Source organism: Lates calcarifer, linkage group LG5, assembly GCF_001640805.2.
Source record: "Lates calcarifer isolate ASB-BC8 linkage group LG5, TLL_Latcal_v3, whole genome shotgun sequence".
NCBI classification, from domain to species: Eukaryota; Metazoa; Chordata; class Actinopteri; family Centropomidae; genus Lates; species Lates calcarifer.
In genome coordinates, this window is record NC_066837.1 from 3802216 (window position 1) to 3818481 (window position 16266).

General features: G+C 40.2%; 2 protein-coding genes across 7 annotated transcripts; both read left to right on the forward strand.

Moving 5' to 3' along the window:
* The first annotated feature begins 138 nt into the window (after positions 1-138).
* Positions 139-5882, forward strand: LOC108889070 (GRB2 related adaptor protein 2). 6 transcript variants are annotated; one of them, XM_051070400.1, is made up of 8 exons: positions 140-704; positions 801-895; positions 1343-1437; positions 2442-2533; positions 3072-3194; positions 4405-4603; positions 4851-4949; positions 5160-5882. In XM_051070400.1, the coding sequence occupies exons 3-8, from the start codon at positions 1360-1362 to the stop codon at positions 5343-5345; spliced, it is 777 nt and encodes a 258-aa protein (XP_050926357.1). In that variant the 5' UTR covers positions 140-704; positions 801-895; positions 1343-1359; the 3' UTR covers positions 5346-5882. The 6 variants fall into 6 exon arrangements, with proteins under 6 accessions (XP_018540896.1, XP_050926357.1, XP_050926358.1 ...); XM_051070401.1 differs by having other exon boundaries at positions 813-895; XM_018685380.2 differs by lacking the exon at positions 801-895 and having other exon boundaries at positions 139-704.
* A 912-nt stretch (positions 5883-6794) lies between these two features.
* Positions 6795-16086, forward strand: LOC108889051 (protein FAM83F). The gene is made up of 5 exons (XM_018685332.2): positions 6795-7479; positions 11797-11964; positions 12379-12500; positions 13629-14374; positions 14718-16086. Exons 1-5 carry the CDS (start codon positions 6991-6993, stop codon positions 14759-14761), a joined length of 1569 nt encoding a protein of 522 aa, XP_018540848.1. The 5' UTR covers positions 6795-6990; the 3' UTR covers positions 14762-16086.
* The last annotated feature ends 180 nt before the right edge of the window (positions 16087-16266 follow it).

Here is a 16266-nt window from a genome sequence, read left to right on the forward strand (position 1 = left end):
TTTAACATCACTGAGCTGAAGTGGACTGATGAAACAGATGTAATTTCAGTGCTCGTGTTGCTTTCCTTGGTATGTTTGACTCAGAAAGTGAGCTTTATTGTTTTCTTGTTTCAAAGTGTAAATGTACTTTGGTACAATCTGCTTTACTATATAGTATTATTAGCACAGCTGTGACAGGTAGGGTATTAATTTCACATTAGATATCATTTGATTTAGTGAATAAACCTCATAGTTTGAAAATTCAACAATGAGGAGGCACTATATGCTGATGTAACATTTAGATGTCAAGTCATTGTTAGCCTGCTGATGTTATATTATATACAATATGTACATACTTTAACTCTCTTTGAGAGGTTTAGAAAAAGCTAACAGCTAAGCTAAACTTTTTTGAGCAAATTATTTTGTCTTAATACTTAATAATTAATAATACTTTTTTTAGTTATTGCAGACTTGAGTATTGCTCTCTGTTCATACAGTGTTTGTTTCCATCTGTATGTGCAGTGCATGTAAGTTCTCTGCATATCTATATACACCTGTGTCTATATTTGTGTGTGACCATGTGACTGTGCACAACTGGTCAGCAGCAACAGAAAGTGTTTGAGCAGCAGCTGCAGTCTGACTGTGCTTCCTGTGAGCTTGCAGCAGGAGTTTGCTACTTCTCTTTGCACCTTACGGTCTCAGCTCTGCAAGGAGAACAACACATGGTGAGTAGCACAGTGTCTCTGTCTCATCATTGAGGATTGATGATGAGGATACATTGTCAATCTGAATTGTGGTTTATTGGTCTGCTACTTTTTGAGCTGTCAATACAGACTTTCCACCAGCTGCTGAAGGTACAGCACCTACCAACATACTGGATCCAATTGCACTTCCCATGAACTAGGCCAGAGACCAGGTGAAACATGTGATAGCTTATTGATATCTTCTGTCTAATGCATTTCTTTGATGATGAAGTGAAGGGGAGAAAACAGGTTAAAGCACTTTGTCTGTGGTGCCTCTGACCTGCAAACATCAGCAATATATGTCCTTATGGATAAGACAGGTAGCAGATAATATCAATCAGCCATAGGACACATTTGAATATGCTGATTTTTATAACTTCCCAAAATGCACTACAGTCAAAATGTATTTAGATATCTAGGTTTAACCTGGGTTAAACATGCTAACTATATCTGCTGTTTGCCCTTTGGTATTTCACTGCAAGGTTAAGCTCTGCCTCACATTCAAACAGTGTGACTTAGACCTCTCAACTTATTAGCTACATTACAATGTAAGTAAAACTACAAATATACTTTTGTCAAACCACAGATATAACACCTTGGACTTTCTTTCCCTCTGATAGGTTTTTTTTTTTTAACCATGGAGGCTGTAGCCAAGTTTGACTTTGAAGCTACAGCTGATGATGAACTCAGCTTTGGAAAGGGAGAGCAATTGAAGGTAACACACACACACACACACACACACGCAGGCAGTACACACTGGATAAGCTCAAGTTTAGTTCCGGCTCTGTTTCCAATGACCTAGTGCACACATTACCAGTTGTGAATAGCCATCAATATGAAAAACATTCAAATGTGGAGTGTGTATATAGTACCTGCAACATTCCCATGCAAATCAGCGTCAGCCAGGTGAACACAGACATTCAGTACATTAATACAGTGTGAATAGCAAAGTTATTTGTATTGTTTTGCGTAGTTTGTGCAGCTGGTTATGAAAATGTGTTTTGAAACTGCATCCTGCTGCTCTAATTCAACTTTATTTCCTGTTTGAACAGAACAGTCATTGCAATGCAATGTTTATGTGTCTTTGGGGTTCTTGACTGAAGAATTGCAAAATGTAAAAATAAACACCACAGGCAGTAAGAAAGTAGAAATTAGATGTACTGACTGCACAGCTAAAAAAAAAAAACAGTAACAACATTCAAGCAAACAATACAAATGATTTTCTCTCCTGTGTAACACAATTGAATTCTGGTGTGTTTTGGAGACAGACTAACCTTGTGACCTTTTTTTCTTTTGCAAGATTTGACATTCACCTCTAAACCACTGATTCATGATGTTGTTCGAGAAGTGTTTGTCTTCCTCTTAAGTTACAGTGATGTTTATCAACCTGATCTTTTGGTCTTAATCAGTTGTGCAATTCAGTTACATAGTTTAACACAGAGTTGACAAAAGATATTATTTCAGTATGAACAACAAGGTTTGCAAATTACTTTAATTCTAGTGTGTTTATTCTCTGTATGAAAAGGTTCAGTGAGGCTTACTAAGCTTGTTAAGTGAGGTTGGATTTTGTCAGTGGTTTTATAAGGCAAGGCCATTTCAGTGATGGGTAAATTGATTGTGCCTATGGGAAAAGAATGCTGCTGAGTATATTTACCTCAGTGTGACTTAATTTCAAGTGAATTTGTCGTGTGTTTGTGTGTGTGTGTGTGTGTGTGTCAGATTCTGCAGACCACTGGGAACTGGTACAAAGCAGAGCTCAGGGGAGTTGAGGGATTTGTACCCAAAAACTTCATCAACATTCACCTGCCCAGGTAAAAAAGCCTCACACAAAGCCAAAGAGAAAATGAAAGAGAAGTATAGATAATTAGATGCTCATTATTTTAAAATCACACAGAAGAGAGGATGAAATCTTCCTATCATGAAAGGAAACAATGTGCAGTCATCACATGATAAATGGTCATTTGGCAGGTAGTATATATATAGAGAAGGTTTTGCTCTACATTATACTGTTCCACACATAGCCTGTATGGCTGTTTTTTTTTGTTTTGTTTTTTTAACCTTGTTGTATCTTTGCATTTGTGTTTAAACTGTTTTTATTTTAACCCTCTGTTTTATACATGATCCCTCTTTACATGTTAACCCGTCTTCCTGTTCTTGCTTTCCTTCCTTTCCGTTTGCTTCTCTCATCCTCACTTGTCTCATGAATATTTTATCCTTTATCCTCCTTTCTTCCCTCAATCCTCCTATCTCCGCAAGTTGCAATAACTCTCTGATACCTTCATGACCTCCAATCCTAACTTCAAAACTCTGAAACATGCCATTTTCTGACTCTCTTCTCCATGACTCCAGCTGGTACCAGGAAGATGTCAGTCGCAGTGACGCCCAGGAGAGGCTGATGTCACAGCCTGTGGGGACATTTCTTATACGAAGTAGCCAAAATGCACCCCCGGGTGACTTCTCTATCTCTGTCAGGTACACTCAGTATGTGTCTATGTGTGCATGAAGAGCGAGCAAGAGCTAAAATTTGGTTACTATTTGGTTAGACAAGAGTTGTATGCAGAGAGTGGTTATATGTACATGGTTTATGACTGCTAACAGCTAGAGAGATAGCTTTTACTGTTTTGGTTGATACTTTTAGTTTTAGGTATGATGTATTGCTGGGAAATTTGATACTGTTGCTCCAAAGATACTAACATTACACACGTTTCTAGATTTGAGAAATCTTGGGGGTGCTACTTTTGCAAATTTGTAACAGGCTTTGTTTTATGTTTGGTGCTTTTCAGCAATTTCCCTATCTTGTTCTTCTCAACCAAAATGTATCTCTGTCTCTCTCAGTCTGCACCACTGTCACATCAGAGCCATACTTGGTACTTGTTTTGCATTTTAAAATGCAAGCATTTTTATATATAACTCTACAACTGCACCACTTCCTCCTGTAGAAAGATTGTACGTCTGAGAAACGTTTCAGCTTACAACAGTGTAACACTGATTGTGGGATTTTAACTTCCTATGATGAAGGTGTTTCTTTGCAGTTCTAAATTAACACCAGAATTAAACCATATTTTGGGGACCTTATCTAAAGATCTTGGTGCAAGGGTTATTTGTGTAACCACCACCACCAACAACAAAAAGAACACGACTAATGCACAAAAACGAAAGACGTATGGAGAAGTCACAGTTAATATAAGAGTGAGAGAAGTAACAAAGAAACTATATCTGTGTATTTCATTACTAAGATGGGTTCTTCCCTGTACATTATTGGTGTGATACAGCAGACACGTGCCCAAAAAACAAATCTTCTGAGTGACTTTTTTGTCTCCCCTTCTCTCTCTGCCTGTCCTGCATCTCAATCTCCTTCATTTTCTTTTTTCTTTTTTGCTTTTTATTTCTGTCCAAACTTTTCCCCTTTACATTCTGTTCTAATCCATCTTATTTACATCCTGCCTCCCTCTATCTGGCTGGTGGTGAGAATGTTGCTGTTTGTTCAATAACAAAAGATGGCAAGATTGTTATAAAGAAGCTAGTTGCTGTTTCCCTTTATGTAATACTGGTATCACTTGTGCAGTGTGTCATATTTTTTAGAAGGAAACAGATTTTCTAAACATTATGCTGGGTCCATGATGTGAGGGAATACAGAAACTTGTAAAAATAACATTATTTTTATTGCTTTACTCTCTTGAAGACATACAACAGATGTACAGCACTTCAAGGTCCTACGGAACAGCAGAGGGCAGTATTACCTGTGGTCAGAAAAGTTCCCTTCTCTCAACCAGTTGGTGGAGTTTTATAAGAACAACTCTATCTCCAAACAAACTGAAATATTTCTCCAGGAGACACAACGACGACAACAACAACAACAACAACAACAACAACAACAACAGGTAGGAACTATTGTAAACATAAAATAAACCCCACCCAAATAAGAAATGTACAGACTCATAGTGATGTAAATTACCAGTAATGAGAAAGCAGTCATGGTAAGTTATGCAGTGCTAAACTGATGTGTGGTTCAAGATTTTTTTGATTGAAAAGTATTTTTGGAATATGAGCCTCTGAATATTGTGAAGACAAACAAAGGAAAGCAATGTTAAAATAAGCTGTAAAGATTTTTATGTCATGCCCCAACAGCAGAGAGGAGGCTCAGACAATCTTCCACCCCTCCCTGTTTCTCTTCCCACCCCCGACCACCCACCTACACCTGCACCACGACCAGTACTCAACAATAAGGTGTGTGTCTTTGCTTTTGGATGACTGTGTGCCTGCTGTCCATTTGAATGATTTTGTGTACATTCTGTGTGTTGTTGTGTGTCACTGTGTGTGTGTTGACTACTTTGTATATATTTGTAGAAGGGTTAACAGTTTGGATCAGTCTGTATAGGTCAATGACACTTGTGTGTCTGTCTGTGTCTCAACTTGTATATCCTCCTCTGTGTCCAGCACAAAGCCTCCTCCACACTGAAGGTCAAAGCTCTGTACAGTTTCCACGCTGAGGAGACAGACGAGCTGGAATTCAACGTTGACGATATCATCACTGTCCTAGAGTGCTCTGACGAGGCGTGGTGGAGGGGCCAGCTGAGGGGCAAGACAGGCCTGTTCCCCTCCAGCTACACCAAACCCATCTGAGAGGAACACACAAAGAAACACAGACACATCTAATTTTGCAGTAACTGTTTATTCTAATGAATGCCTGCATTAATACTTGCAACTTAACCCCAAACCTGCATTAGGTCACAATTCTACATTATCATCTGTCTATAGTACTAATGAAGACTAGGCTAGTTTAGGCAAACACACACACTGTGCATGGGATTTCTGTTTCCCATCATGGCATAAATACTCTTGTTGCCCTGTGTGTAACTGGTTTGTTTGTCAGTTTTCAGGATTTCTCCAAGATTTAACACATAGGAGTTTACATATTGTAGATATATCTGAAAAAGTCACATCTGCTTTTACAAAATGACTGGTAACACAAAATAACTGAACCAGTTCCATGGCCATCCTCTGTGTCAGTTACAACACAGTTATCCTTTATTTCACTGAATTTGGTCTGTATATTTGATCGAAAATGTAGCCTACAATGTACACATTATGAATGCAACAACAGTAACATATTTATTTGTAAAATGTTTTATTTTTAATAAAAAACATTGATGAATTATTGAGAGTTGATATTTTAAAACATTTTGTTATCCAAATATCTGCATTAAAATATCTCACTTAGTGTCAGTGGTCCCATAAACTGCCACTCAGCTCTGTGATACTCCAAGTACAGCATGATATAACAATCCTTCAAAGGTCCAAGTTACTTTAAGTTTCAACATCACTGTTGAAAGTTGTGGCTGATTGCTCAGCCTCCACAGAGCAGAAGTGTCTGCAGAAACACAATAACTAAACCATCCAGATGAGGCATTCAGTTTGGTGTGCAAGATACTTTCTGGAGTACTGCAAAGTGAAAACTAAAAGCAAAAGCTTACGTATATAATTGGCACATACGCTATTTATAACTCTGTATACACACACACACACACACACACACACACACACTGATTTACATGAATGCACACCCTCAAAAGCTGATAATATGAAGTTACATTTCAGGATTCACTTGGATCATTTGGACATACAGACCAGTTTCTGTTTTTATAACGTGAACAAGGGGTAGCCTAAAGGAAGGAAAGAAAAACTCCCTGCAGCGATACGTGTTTCCACAGAACCAGCACTTTACAAGCAAACATCTGCTGCATTCAGGTTCCGTCTGCAAGATGACAATTCTGAATACAGGTCACAAATGTTCCATTTGTTAAAAGATGAATTAAATATATATTTGAAGAGTAGCATCATGTTACAGAGATTGGCTGTGTGCATGGGCTGCGAGATTAAAATTCAAACAACATGCAACGGAATAAGAAACATGTGATCTAGGTTTTATTTATATCTTATTAAAAATGTGAGCGGATAGTATCCAGTACCAAACAATGACGGAAAATCTGGTCTTATTTAGTGACTGATAGGAATTGTTTTACAATTCCAACAGTCTTTTGGGCGGGCTCAACGTCCAGTTCTCTTTATTCCACCAGAACTTGAAGGCACCATGGGTTTTCTGCCCTGGGCCCCACCTCTCTCCCTCCCAGGTAAGAAAACTTTCCCAGATTTGTTTTACCTGTCCGATTGTGTCATACATAGATATAGCGAATAGCTTTTACTAAACAGACCCTACTGAGACTTAGTGAGTTTCTGAGCTGTCAGGGGAGTAACCGCCGCCACAGCCATGGCCGAGTCCCAGCTCGTGTGCATGGAGGACGGCCACATCGGAGCCAAAATCCCGGAGACCAAACCGGAGTTTTACTACAGCGAGGAGCAGCGCGTCGCCATCGAGGAGCTCCTCAAGAACGGCGACGGTGCTTTCAAAACAAGACTCAAAGATGACAACATGAAGGACTTTTTATCAGCCAGAGAAGTTAAAGTGCTGCTGAACACTTTCAAGCAGTACGACTCTGGTGATGACAGCAGCAGCAGCAACAAACCAAAGCCATCCGGGTCGGAGCCGGGAGCAGCCGGCACCGACGCGGATTCGGGGGTCCATTCCACCTACTGGCCCCAGATGTCGGACACCGAGGTGCCGCCGCTGGATATCGGCTGGCCCAGCGGGGGGTTGTTCAGAGGGGTGACCCGGGTGGCCGTGCACACTCACCCGCCTAAAGACAATGGACCTCACATTAAAGAGGTGGTACGGCGGCTCATTCAGGAGGCCACTAAGGTGAGGAGGGCAGGTGAGGGGGCAGATTACAGGGCAATTCTTGTTCACAACAATAGCAGTGAAATGCAAATACAAAAAGTGAATCTCAGTTAAAACCTGGGGAATAAGAAACAGATACAGGGAGCCCAGAGGTTTGTAAACTACTCTGACTGAAGAAGACACTTTAAAAGACAGTATCATATGTTTATAACAGTTTACTAAATGAGACTTTGTTAGAGGTAATTACATGACAAGGGGGTGAGGTTAACTGTTACAGAGCCAGAATACAGTGTTATCAGTGAGAACACAGTTTGGTTTTCTACTCGCTTGACACCATTTACAGTAAGTTATTATGCTTTTATTACTCACTTGAATCCTGTAATTCATTTCAGTTACTTCAACACACACAAATGTTTAACCACATGTATAAATTGGATATGTGCTTACTGCTTGGAAACAGTGTGCTGCTACTGAGGGAGTAATAATCTGACATTGGATCCAGAGAGAGAACTTTTTGTTTGAAAATGTTCCACTTTTTAAATTTTCTTGTGATAATTAACTGAATATCTTTAGTATCTGACGCATTGGCTGGACAAAGCAAGAAGTATGACGACATTACCTCTGCCTTTAGGACCCAAACTGTGGAGAACAGCACCAGAAAATAAGTACACAAAAGCTTGTGGACACTGGTGTTGTAGTTCTTTTGGCCATGTAGGGTAAATGTTGTTATATTAAGTACCTTCCTCAGTTTATAACTGCTTAGCAACATAAACTATTTCCTTGGCTCTAAGATTGCTTGTTCAACATAAAGTCAGTCTGCCCTTTACAGTCAGGTCCAGGTGGGATGAATGAATGTTTGAGTGATAAATACATCCTTACACAGTAACTGAGGGCCTGGTGTGGGTCGGAGTTGCCCATTGTAATGTTTACTCATGGACTGCCAGATGACTCAGCTGAGTCATCTGTTCCGCCTTCTCAGTGACAGGCTCTGGGCTCACCCTGCCTTTTTATGAAACTGGGTCAGGGAGGACGACACAGGCATGTTTTAAATACTCAGTGGGGGGTTTTTTAATTGGCTTTATTACACAACTCCTTTTGAAATTTTCCGTGAACTGTCTGTAGAAATTCCCCTCCTGTCCGCCTTACCATCCCCACTTTCTTTATTTTCTTTTGCGTGTTTTCATACCTTTTTGCTTTGCTTGTGTTCTTACTCTTCCTTCTGTTTTTCATACACCTCAGAAGTGTGGTGAAACACTTCTGAGATTGCTCTTTCCTTACTTATATGCTTTTATTGATAAAGAAAGTGGTTTTCAGTTCACACTTAAGTGTGTACACATGAACCATGGTCCCTGGTAGTTCCACCTTCCAGTGATTACCTTGTCAGGCAGGGCATACAGCAGGTATACGTCAGCAGAGTTATGTTTACTAGCTCACTTCCTCTTTAAGTACTTTGCGTAGTAAATAAGGAATGAGAAATGGTGACCCAGAACTCTACAAAACTAAACTTTTTTCAAGTTTGTCTTTTTGGGTGTTTCCCAGAATTGTCAGATAAAGAAGGTGGTACATAAATACAAAGCAGGTGGTTAAGCTTGGTGTGCATGTGTGGAATGTAACAATCCTACCATCTTAGCTATTCTGAAAATAAAAAAACACACACACACACAGACATGTTTGAGATAACGCATGCTGAGCAACCAGTTCTCCAGGCACATATAACACCAACATAGTCGTCTTTGCACGCAGATATTGCATTTCTTCTTATTGGTTGTTTTGTTTTTCTCATTTTGCTTGAATGATGATCCAGTCTCGAGGCTTCACAGTACCGACTGTTCACATGTCTCAGCTTGTATCTCTGTCGTTACCCTCGCAGGTCTGCTCAGCATTTTTCCTCAGTGAGACACAGAGTGGAAACAACAGGCCTTTTCTGCTTAACAGAGAAACATTTGTTGCAAATTTAAAGAGACACTTTTTCCATGACTTTGGAACAGTGGAACAGTAGATTAATGCATATTTCCCAAGCCTTCATCCTCTGCTTTGACTGAACATGCCCCCACATGTTTTTAAGGACTAACTCTCTTTTTGTCTCTTTTAATTTTTTGTCCTGCATATCTCTGTTCTACATTACACGGCCCTAACATGCACCCATTAAGTTGTTTGAATTGTTTTTTCTTTATTTATTTAGGGTAGTTTCACTGAGCAACAGTTACACACATTCACAGTTGCCAGTACAACCTCATTCTGACCCACTGGCCACTGAGCAGCTCCACTGGAGCACTTAGGGTTAAAGGCCTTCCTCAACAGCACCAGAGTGGTGTTGATGAGGGAGACGCAAGAACTACTTTTTCACTTTGAGTCTGCTACACTGTTTTCTGAAACCACATCATTGTGTGGTGTGTGTATGTCAGGATCAGAATACACAATGTTTTTGTCTTGTGTCAGATTAGGCAGTCATAGACTGAGAAGGTCTTGCCATCTCCCTTAAACTGTGTGACATACAATACGGAGGTCATCATTAAGGTGCCAGGGACCAGCTTTACTGGTCTCTCACAGCAACAGGAACCAGTACTGATGTATGTAATCAGTTTTATGAGTGAAAGTGAACTTGGCACAGATCTTTGTTATTGGTTTATCTGACTTTTTTCCCCATGAGTAGTTACAAAGAGGGTGAGTGTGCAGGAATTCCTTTATTTGGTAAGAGCTAAGTGCTAAAACTAATCCCAGCAGTCTGACAGAGGAGAAAGCAAAAGCTGTATGGCAGCGCTTCTTAAGACACAGACTGATGTAAGTCAGAAATTCCTCAACTAATCTCCTTTGGTTGGTGTAAAGCTCTATCTCTATGATCTGTCAGTCTGACTGGAACACAGCAGAGGGATAACACAGTGGTTTTCCCCACTCTTGTAAGACCAGCAGCTAAGAATCTTTGATGTGGCCTTACAGTGCCTGCAGGATGAGTGTATCACTGGGTGGCAAAGTGCTTCAGTTTGACAGATTAGCTACACCTGCTGGTTTCTTTGGTCGCTGTCTAAAAAGACATTTTGCCCCTAAGCTTTTTATTGATTTTTTTCTTGGCTATAGAAATGTAACATGGATGAGAAACAGAGTCTGATTCTGAGCTGAGTTCCATGCTTTTTCATCAATTACACTGTGTTTTTCTTCCTGCTACAACATGAATAAAAACTGAACTAATGGCAAAGGGAAGTTTACATTTTTAAAATGTAAATCCAGGAATTTTGTAGAAAAGTAATATACAACAGGACTGCACAGCATGAGGCATGCAGTAATGGATTGTACTTATATAGCACTTTTCTAGTCATGTCAACCACTGAGAGTGCTTCACACTACAGGTTACATTCATCCATTCACACAGCACTTGTTCTATACATTACAGAGCTGCTCTAATACATGCACACACAGTCACACATCGCCACTGGAGGCAATTTGGGGTTCAGTATCTTGCCCGAGGATACTTCCCACATGCAGACTGTAGGAGCTGGGGATCGAACTTATGATTAGTGGGTGACTTGCTCTACCCCCTGAGCCGCAACCATCCCTAGTGAAATGAAGCCCATTATTGGCTAGTCGTTATATCATGAATCGTGTTAAGATGTCTATTTACGAAACAGTTTTTCTTTGCAATGCAGAATCATCTTTTTTTTTTTTTTTTTTAAGTCTGATGATGGTAGAGGGAGAAGCTGTTGCAGGGCAGAGTGATGGTAGAACTTTCTGAGTGCCAGGTTTGGCTGCGTGATGGTGGCAGGAACAATTCAAAACGCACAGACAAAAAGCTGGACGTAGCAAACAACAGAAAGGGCTGGTAGACAGGATCTGAAGCACAGGAAATGAGGTATGAACAAGAACAAAAACTGAAAGATCTGAAGCACAGGAAGCGAGGTATGAGCAAGAGGAAAAATTGAGAGCTTGGCCACAGCATTACCACTCAAGCTGACTGAATGAACTGGCCAAGTGTCCAGGCTTAAATACTGCTGTAAACAGGTGGCATTGATGAGGTGATGAGCAGCGGGTGTGCCGCAGAGTTGGTGGGAACCAGGAAGCCACGCCCAGCAGGAGACACACACACACACACACACACACACATTATCAAGGACAAACAATACTTTTAAGGAAGGGGAAATTAAAACAAAAGGGAAAGAATACCCCATCACTCTTTGTTAACTTACTCATTTAAGTTATGTATAAAAAAGACTTAATTATTGCAGTTTAACTTTATTATTTTACCACACTAACCCATTTCCCTGCATATTCCTGACAAAATAAATTATGAATTGCTGTTGCCTTCAAAATACGTGCAGAGCTAAATGCTATTTTTTTCTCATGAAGGTGATAGCGATAGTAATGGACATGCTCACAGACCTCCAGATCCTGCAGGACCTGATGGATGCAGCCTGGCGACGCTCTGTGCCCATTTACATCCTGTTAGATGACCAAGGTGTGCCACACTTCCTGGATATGTGCTCCAGGCTGCAGATTGGCTCACAGCACCTCCGGGTGAGATGGAATTATTACATAGGAGATGAATGTACAGACAGGAAGCAAGAAAATGACTTTACAAGCATTCAATCATCATGTGGTGCCTCCTTGTAATTCTATTCCAAATGTGACAGCAAAGTCATTTTAACTGCAGAACTGAAAACACCAAAGTAATTACATTTCTCCTATTCTAAAGTTAAAGTTATTTGTTTTTATACATACATATATCCTCTTAGATCATTAACTTTTTTGCCTGTTTTTGTATTGTTTTAAAAGCTTTGCATTGCATTGCTTTAGTCTGCCTCCTAAAAGTTCATAAAGACAAACTGTAATATATGCTGTGTGGAACCTTGGTACAATGTCACCCTATTGACATTGCTAGCTATGTTGTTTTCCTGTTCATGAACTGACTGTGACCCTCTGTGCCTGCAGAACATCAGAACCAGAACGCTGCAGGGAATCGGATTTGGTTTGTCCTTCGGCAGACTTCCTGGTTCACTTTGTAATAAGTACATGTTAGTAGATGGAGACAAAGTCGTGTTTGGCTCCTACAGGTGAGGTCTAAGTGTGTGTGTATGTTTGAGTGTGATTTTTACTGTTGTTTTAGATAGCAATTGTTTTCTGTTCCATTTACTTTGTGAAGAGAATGTGTGTTTGTATTGCATGCATTGTGCGTTGTTTGTATTGAGTACACAGTAATGTAAAAATTTAATCACATCAAATCCCGTATGTGTAAGAACTGAAACCTGCTGACCTCCGGGACTCCAAGTGCTAGTATGAAAAGATACGACTCAGGGACACTGATAATAATAAAAATCAAAAATCGATGTTCAGTGGAATAAGGAAAGAACCTTTGAAGACTACACCCAGTCCAATAATCCTGCTTATACAGCATTCTCTGCCACACTGTGCACTGCAGCACATCACATTGCCCTGCTACAACAGACCACATCTGACCACACCCAGTTATGATGTTTATGTGGTTAGAACAAACATTTTAACAAACTTAAACTCTAGTTTAATGAATGCTAAAGTTTTGTGGTTCAGAGTTGTGGTTACTGCTTACTGACTGACTTGACTTGTATCAGAGCTTGGATCTGGACCTGGATCTCTAAATGACAATGACAAAGCTAACAGCATATATAATGTTAGTTTTAGCATGTCAACAGTCGCTCATTATCACTAAACACAAATGACAGCTGAGGTTGATGTAAATGTCAATAATATTGTAGTGCTTTGGTTATAATTAAACGCATTGGACAAACAAAAGAAAATCAATCTAATGATTGTGCTAGATGAAAAGTCAGGGGTCACAAAAGAAATTTGTTTTCATTGTGAACGTCTGTACCAAATGTCAATCCATGCAAGGGTTGTTGAGGCATTCTATTCAAAACTGCTCCATGTCATTTTCATGGTGGTGCTAGGGAAAAGTTGGTGAAATCACCAAAGCCAATAGGCTTCATCCTCAAAATACCAAGAATGTTTGCACAAAATGAAATGGCAATGCATCCAATAGTTGTTGACATATTAAACAGAATAATAGATATTCCTACTACTAATTACAATAAAAACTATTGTCAAAGCTACCAAAATAGGATCCAAGTTGTAAAAAACTGGATTTAGAAACTGGAACAGAACAGAACAGAATCTAATGTAGTTTACATCTGGTGTCTCTATCCCAGTTTTGCCTGGTGTACGTCTCGCATGGACCGAAACATGATCACCGTGATGACGGGGCAAGTGGTTGACTTCTTTGACCGGGACTTCCGTGAACTGTATGCCATCTCTGAGAAACTGGACCTCTACAAGGAGTTCCATGTTAGCCCACCTGCTGCTAACAGAACTGCCACAATAAGTTCCAAAGTGGGGCCCAAACGCCCACCTTTACCTGCCACCACATCCCGCTTCCAGGTTAGCTTAGGGGACTCACGAAAAGCCAACATCGAGGTGCCGGCACACAAATACTACAACCCCAAGTACTCGCTGGTGTTTGGGGATGTCCAGCGTCCAACAGGGTCTCTGCAGGAGCCAGGACCTAAGAGGGGGTCAGGTCTGTCTGAGGTTCCTGAGGAGATGGACCAGGGGAAAACACGAGTGGCTGTTAGTGAGAGGATGGGCCAGCTGAGTCCGTTGCCCTCAGATGCCCCGAGTGAAATTCTTAAGAGGCCCAATGGAATCACGCCGGACAAGAAGGGGAAGCTCACATGGAAGAAATTGTTTAGGAAGAAATCATCAAGTAAGCTTTCACTAAACAGCCTGGCGAACAGTGCATGCCCTTCACCCACAGAAACCAGTCGGACTGATGAGAACGAGGACAACTTTGAGGTGATTGTGAGATCTCCATCCAAATTGAGGGCAAATAAGCCATCTAAACTGGGCCAGAGAACAGAGTCTGAGCAGGCTGTTGACACTGCGCAGGACAATGAGAGTAAGTTAGGAATAAAGTGGATATGTCTTAAAATTGACAAATGATTTAATTCACTGTTTCTAAACATATGGGCCAAATTTTTCCAAAGGGGTGTGAGGTAAATCAGAGGAATGATGAGACAATTTAACAGATAGCAAAGCAGATTTTTTTTTCATTTAGTTTTTGCTAATCGCTATTTGGCTGACATTATCAGAATTTAGACACATGCAACTGATGACAAGTGATAATGTGTTTACAGATAATATCCTCTAAATCCTGACTGATGAACTCCATATAATGCCTCAGACCTCCCCAACCCCTTGTTTTAATTTTGTCTGTTTTGTGTGTTTTTTTTTTCATACAGGTGTTAAAGGTCGCCGTCGCGGAAAAGATTGTAAAGTGTCCTGAGGTGAACCTGCCATTCTCTGACCACAGAATGCTTTCACGCAGTCTTAAAATGGATTACAAAATGACTTCCCTAACAGTAACTCCACCTTTGATTGTGCAATATTTATTTTATGCAGTGCCTTACATAGAGACCAAATGAATGTACAATCCATTAGGTACTGGCATATGCTGTTTTTATGTTTACTGTTGCCCTGTTGAGGTGCAGAAAGGTTTAATGAGATATTTCCTGGTGATCACACCGTTTGTTCTGAGCCTTGTTGGGGCTTTAGGGATGTTGGGACTGCTAACTGCTTCTCTGTTGGACATTGAGTGCATAGGGTTATAGTGTACATTTTATTGCAGAAAATGTGAAGTCCTCTTCAGCTGTTTATGGTATATAAAGAAAGTGAGAATCACTCTCCTAAAGCAGGAGATTGTCAGACCTTGGATACTTGTTACTTGTGCCTCTCTCTCCTAATAAAACAAGGAATCATCAGACATTTAACACATAAGACATTTAGTGAGGTCATATTGTGGGCCATTATTTTTGTGCAGCAATGTACTGCAAACCTTTTTATTTTTTACTATGTTGTCATTTATCTGTAAATGAATGTTACCAAGAATGTATATTCATTTCTTTTTGCTGCACTAATACATTGTAGGATATTTTGTTCATTGTGCTTATTAAATGGTTTCAGATAAGGAAAACCTTAAAGGTTCCAAGAAAGCTTTTAAGATATTGAACTGCTCAATGATTTTAGACCAAAAACTACCAAGATTTTGGCTTAACATTGGGAAAAAATATTTTCAGTTTCACAAGAATACAGGATAACTGATGAGTTAAAACAACAGGAACACAAGATCAAAAATAAAAAAGTGAAATGGGAGAGGATGTTTTATAAATAGGCAAAAAGCATGGCTGCTCAAACACGGTGCATCACTGTGACTGTGGCTCCATCCAGTGGTTACATACAGTGTTATGCCAACATTTCACATGGAAAGCTGGTGAATGTACTGCACAAACTGACCACCAGCTGACGCCCTTGTCCTCCCTTTGCCATTTTCTGGGTGTTTGCTAACAGCTCAGAAAACAGAGTGGAACCACAGGCCTGATGGGAGCTCAGGGTTGAGTTCAGGGTGGAGGTGGGGAGGTGAAGTAGGAGGGTGTGCAAGTGGGATGTGGTGTAACACTGAAACAGGAAGTCAGGGCTGCAGCAGGAAGAGGCGTTCTCGCACTAATTTATAGACTAGTTTTGCTGATACACAGGCAGGCTGGAAAATATGTTGTTTCCTGTGATACTTGCATCTTAATGTTTTTCTAAAACACTGCAATTATGTTTATTCAACTAGGAATTCTGCCTGTTCTGTTAACAAATGGAGAATGGAAATAGGGGTTAGATCTTATCAGAGGGAGGTTATTTGTTGTAAGATTAAGTGAAGAACAGCAGCCAGAAGATGTGTCACGTAGAAGATAAAGATGTGACCAAATCAAACATACATTGTACGACAGGCAGCATGCATTAGAT

What these genes read in the sequence shown, in the direction of transcription:
- LOC108889070 (XM_018685380.2), top strand. Translation starts at nt 1,360, where the DNA reads ATGGAGGCTGTAGCCAAGTTTGACTTTGAAGCTACAGCTGATGATGAA. An exon ending in ATCAACATTCACCTGCCCAG is followed by an intron (nt 2,534 to 3,071) that starts GTAAAAAAGCCT and finishes CCATGACTCCAG; the next exon opens with CTGGTACCAGGAAGATGTCA. An exon ending in AACAACAACAACAACAACAG is followed by an intron (nt 4,604 to 4,850) that starts GTAGGAACTATT and finishes ATGCCCCAACAG; the next exon opens with CAGAGAGGAGGCTCAGACAA.
- LOC108889051 (XM_018685332.2), top strand. Translation starts at nt 6,991, where the DNA reads ATGGCCGAGTCCCAGCTCGTGTGCATGGAGGACGGCCACATCGGAGCC. An exon ending in TCATTCAGGAGGCCACTAAG is followed by an intron (nt 7,480 to 11,796) that starts GTGAGGAGGGCA and finishes TTTCTCATGAAG; the next exon opens with GTGATAGCGATAGTAATGGA. An exon ending in CACTGCGCAGGACAATGAGA is followed by an intron (nt 14,375 to 14,717) that starts GTAAGTTAGGAA and finishes TTTTTCATACAG; the next exon opens with GTGTTAAAGGTCGCCGTCGC.